This window comes from Apium graveolens, chromosome 7, assembly GCF_009905375.1.
Source record: "Apium graveolens cultivar Ventura chromosome 7, ASM990537v1, whole genome shotgun sequence".
NCBI lineage: Eukaryota > Viridiplantae > Streptophyta > Magnoliopsida > Apiales > Apiaceae > Apium > Apium graveolens.
The window spans coordinates 254,749,944-254,754,468 of record NC_133653.1 but is presented as its reverse complement, the minus strand read 5'-3'; the positions used below and the strand labels follow the sequence as shown (position 1 = coordinate 254,754,468).

At 34.1% G+C, this 4,525-nt stretch overlaps 1 protein-coding gene across 3 annotated transcripts; it reads right to left on the bottom strand.

The window, feature by feature from the left end:
* Positions 1–1,379: 1,379 nt before the first annotated feature.
* LOC141670668 (cytochrome P450 72A397-like) lies at positions 1,380–4,065 on the bottom strand. 3 transcript variants are annotated; one of them, XM_074476618.1, is made up of 5 exons: positions 3,761–4,065; positions 2,997–3,214; positions 2,586–2,833; positions 2,093–2,471; positions 1,380–1,995 (listed from the first exon to the last, which is right to left on the bottom strand). In XM_074476618.1, exons 1-5 carry the CDS (start codon positions 4,047–4,049, stop codon positions 1,567–1,569), a joined length of 1,563 nt encoding a protein of 520 aa, XP_074332719.1. In that variant the 5' UTR covers positions 4,050–4,065; the 3' UTR covers positions 1,380–1,566. The 3 variants fall into 3 exon arrangements, with proteins under 3 accessions (XP_074332719.1, XP_074332720.1, XP_074332721.1); XM_074476619.1 differs by lacking the exon at positions 3,761–4,065 and adding an exon at positions 3,324–3,454; XM_074476620.1 differs by lacking the exon at positions 3,761–4,065 and adding an exon at positions 3,368–3,392.
* Between the last annotated feature and the right edge of the window lie 460 nt (positions 4,066–4,525).

The following is a 4,525-nucleotide window of genomic DNA, read 5'->3' as shown; positions in this document are numbered from 1 at the left end:
TAGTGGAAAGATCAATCCACCAGAAAGTTTTTAAACTGTTATGTTTAATTACTTTGTGTTGAATATCATTACAGTTTATCCGCACTTAGCATATTCATTCACAGCTATATATATATATATTCAAAAGAGATTTTAGAATTTAAAAATAAACCCCTCTTCTGTAATTCTGTTGTTAGATTGTTAGGGAATAACAATTGGTATCCGAGCAAGCTCTTTACACACTAAGAGTTTGAAGATCAAAACAAACTAACAACACGAGTAGAAAGGATGTTGGAGTTAAGATCCTACTTCTGGATGCAGACAATTATCATCAGTGGAAAATGAAGATGCACCTTCATCTACTCTCTCAAGATGAAAGATATGTTGACTGCATAGAGAAAGGTTCTCATGTTCCTCGTAGAGCTGCAACATATGTTGAAGGAGCCGTTGAAAATGAGCAAACAGTCCCAAAGTCAAGGTTAGAATGGACATATGAAGACATTGAGTAAGTTCATAAAGACAAAAAGGCCATAAATATTTTGTTCAATGATCTGGAGATATGTTGCTACGGGGTTTCAGGTTGCAATTGACAAGTAGGTTTTTAATATCTAAACGTTTGGTTAATGTTGAAAATGTTCTACATCCTCCTTTACATAAACAAAATCTAAGTACCCATATTGTGACATCTTTAACGAACTCCACAAGAAATATTTAACACCCTTTTGTGGAGTCAAAACAAAACCGAAAAGAAAAAAGAATATGATGGATGATATATGTACTACAAAGTTTAATGATAACAAAATTTAAAATTAATAAAACAAATTAATATATGTTTAGCAGTTTGAAGTTGGATGAATGCACTAAAGAAAAGAACAGTATGATTTTTAGTAACAACGTACTTTTTCTCAACTTATTTTATTTTTTGTTTTTTTATCAACTTGAGTTTTAAAAAATTTGTTCAAAACTATTTTTCTAATATAATAATCATGAATTAAGATAATTTTATTTATAATTTCTTTATTTTTTTTCAATTAAGTAAAAAATATCTGATTTATATACTTATCACTTATAAGACACCTATTCATTTTAAGTCATAAGTTACTTATTTTAAGATTTCTCAGATGGACATGGTTTTGAAAGGGATGCCAAGAGTCTGGTGGATGCAATCAACGCAGTAAAGATAACCAAGGATGCTCAACATTTGGTTCTATTGTTGACGACGGTAAGGAGTTAATTACTTCGACGAATTGTTAATTGTTTTTGTTTTTAGATCAGCGAATAGTGTTGCCCATGACAAGAGGTGCTTATTTTGTGTCTGCTTTATAGGAATGGATTACTACCACTATTGAGTTTCTCATTTGTAACATTGCTTTGGAAGCAGTTTGGTTAATGCAGGCACATTTTATTTATAAAAAAAAAAAAACAAAGACAGCAGCTTATAAAAAAAGTCTTTTACATAAAAACATCAAGACAAGTCTTCAACATCATACTTAATAACCGGTATATGGAGGTGGCAAATCCACATAGGCATCGCATGCATAGTGCACATACTTTCCTCACAGTAATCAGGAAATTTGCAAGTACCACCTATACCTTGTGTAAAATCAAGCTAACACCATATTCAGGTTGAATTGTAATTTTATTGATAGGTGCATGCTTGTATGATGGTGAAAGCTCAAAGGAGAACTTTCTTAATATCATGGCCAAAGCTAGTTTTGCTTCCAATATTGCAAAATTTTGTCCAATGCAGATCCTTGGCCCCCCACCAAACGGGAAAAATGCAGCTACCTGATTATTTGTTGCCTTTGAAATGCCTTCTGAGAATCTTTCAGGATTGAACTCCTTCGCATCAGCGCCCCAAATATCTTGATCATGATGAATTTGATTTATAGGCAACACAATTTGCATTCCTGGTAGTAAGGTTAAATCAGCCAATGTAACTTCCTCAGTTATCCGTCGAAATAGCCCAGATACTGGTGGATATAATCTCAGAACCTCATACAGAATCATGGTCACCTGAGGTTTACAGAAAATGAATAAATTATGCCAGGGTGTCTTTTAAATGCTAATTTTACCCTTCCGTCTCAAGTTGAATGAAAAATACAGTACTTACGGTCTTCAGATGATTAAGATGAACTATATCTGGTTTGTCATCCCCAATTACTTGAATCACTTCTTGTCTAGCTCGATCTTGCCAATCAGGATACATACTTAACAAGACCAACGTCCACACAAGCAAAACTGAGGTGGTCTCCTGGCCAGCAAAATAGAACACCTTGCATTCTTCAATTACATCTTCAATGCTCATTCTAACTTTTTTGTTTCCCTGTCCAACTTCTTTAGAATTCGCTTCCAGCAATAGTCCCAATAAGTCATCAGTATCTTCGCCTGCTTTCATGGCCTTCATCTTTTTATCAATAACACCTCTTAGTAAAAATCTTACTTCTTTGTCTATTTCCTTCATCCTCTGGTTCCTCTTAGTTGGTAAAAACCTGAACAAACACACACTCTATTTTGTTGAACTTGTTTACATTTTTTATTTTTCTGTAGACTTCACATGATCAAACTTTACCATATCATTGTATAAGCATAATAAAAGACATTACCTCAATCCAGGCAAGTAAAGTGATTGCACAGCCTTAAATGCGTAGTCAGCTTGTTCCACTTGTAATTCAAATACCTTTTCTCCCTCTTGATAGCTACTGCCAAATGCAGTACGAGAAATGACATCACTTGTCAATGTTTGGAAGAAAGGCCACACATCTAACTCACATGAATTTCTTCCCTCCCCTATCATTTCCATCCATTTTTTTGTCATCTCGTGACAACACAAATCAAATGCTGGTAGCATACCCTGCAAAGTGCAATCACAATAACAGTTAAAGTTTTATACCTGGTGAACTGGAGTAGAATATGCATTAACTTATTCTAAACTCATATCTTGAAATAAAAACTTCGCACTGATGCATTTATAATCACGCCAAATGCAAAATTTTGATGGTTAGTTAAATCAGTACCTTCAACTTTTCAGTGTGGAAAGCAGGATTGAGTACTCTTCTGTGCATAGTCCACTTACTTCCGTCAATTAATGGGAGGCCTTGAATGAATATCTTGAAAATTGGGTGTATAGTTGGCTTTGGATATTTAAAGTTCTTATTCAAAACTTCTTTTACCATTTCAGGATTCATAATAACAATCACCGGTGCTGGTCCATCCCAGAAAAAGGTTTTCTTACCTGCAAGACATAGTAGCCTCAAAACACAATATAAAATCAAACAAAGAGATGAAACGAGTAAAAGAAAAATATAAGTTTTAAATTATAAGATATATTGTGGACAGCATACACTCCAGCTAAATTATGAACAGGAAATATGGATGTAGTATACACCGTTTCACTCATGAGCAGATATTGGAATCCACAAATTAAATCATCAAACAGTATGCAAAGGCAATCAAGCTTTTCGTCTTCGACACCTGGTAAGTAGCTAGCAATTGAGACATTTTGTTTACGGGGTTCAACCTTAAGGAGTAGTTATCATTAACAGAGTCTAAAACGTATTCGCAAAGTCAAATTAAAAATTCACTTTAAACAACAAGTTGTCTAAATGAGCCTAATCAAGTACTGACGCAGCACAGAAGTGAAGAAAAAAGCAAGCGATAATCCTCGCAAGGACTCTTACGCAACACGGAACTGAAGAAGGAAAAACAGACGATAATGCTAGCAAGAACTCTTACACAAGAAGGTATACCTTCTGTATGTTAAAGTAAAGTAGTTACGTACCATAATCGCGGACGAGCTTGCAGAGAAAGGGGGTGGTACGAGAAGGCACGTCATGGGAGATTGGAATGGGGTTTGATCTTGTTGCCATTAACATGGACACGTGTTCTTTGGTATCTCCATAAAGAAAGCGGTAAGAGTTGCCATGAAAGCCTTGTTTTCTAAGGTGTTTCTCGAGCTTTTTAGGCCTCAACCATACCCAGTTGAGAACTCTCCATATGACTGTTGTGGCTGCAACCACTGCTATTGCAAAAGCTATCTCTAAAACGAGGCACGCCATTTTCATTTGCATTTGCTCAAACTTTCGTGCAGACAGGCTTGTTTTTTTATATTTAATCGGGTGGGTTATCTTTTTTGGTGATTCTAAAACATTTTTCAAGCACTCAAAAACACCAAAATTGGAAATTATAAAAATTAATGAAAGGTGAAAGTAAATTTTCTTATTTCCTAAAAAATTAAAAGAAATCCAAAAAGAGTAGTTTTACATGTATTAAAATAGGTAACAAAATCCATACAATCGAGGATTTTTAAAATCATGAAACGAAGGGGGATATACTATTATTAATAATTGATAATTGATTTGTAGCCTATCGGTACATGATACGTGACATTCGGGGATCAATTTTGAATACCAATTTTACATTTTTAGAATTATTCTCTAAAAAACATATATAAGATCGAAAAAGTATATTTTTTTAAACTCCTGACAAAGTATATTTAAGTTGGTAAAATAGATCATTTCAAAAAAAGGTTGGTAAAATAGATATA

What these genes read in the sequence shown, in the direction of transcription:
- LOC141670668 (XM_074476618.1), bottom strand. Translation starts at nt 4,049, where the DNA reads ATGCAAATGAAAATGGCGTGCCTCGTTTTAGAGATAGCTTTTGCAATA. An exon ending in CAAGCTCGTCCGCGATTATG is followed by an intron (nt 3,215 to 3,760) that starts GTACGTAACTAC and finishes TATGTCTTGCAG; the next exon opens with GTAAGAAAACCTTTTTCTGG. An exon ending in TCCACACTGAAAAGTTGAAG is followed by an intron (nt 2,834 to 2,996) that starts GTACTGATTTAA and finishes TGCACTTTGCAG; the next exon opens with GGTATGCTACCAGCATTTGA.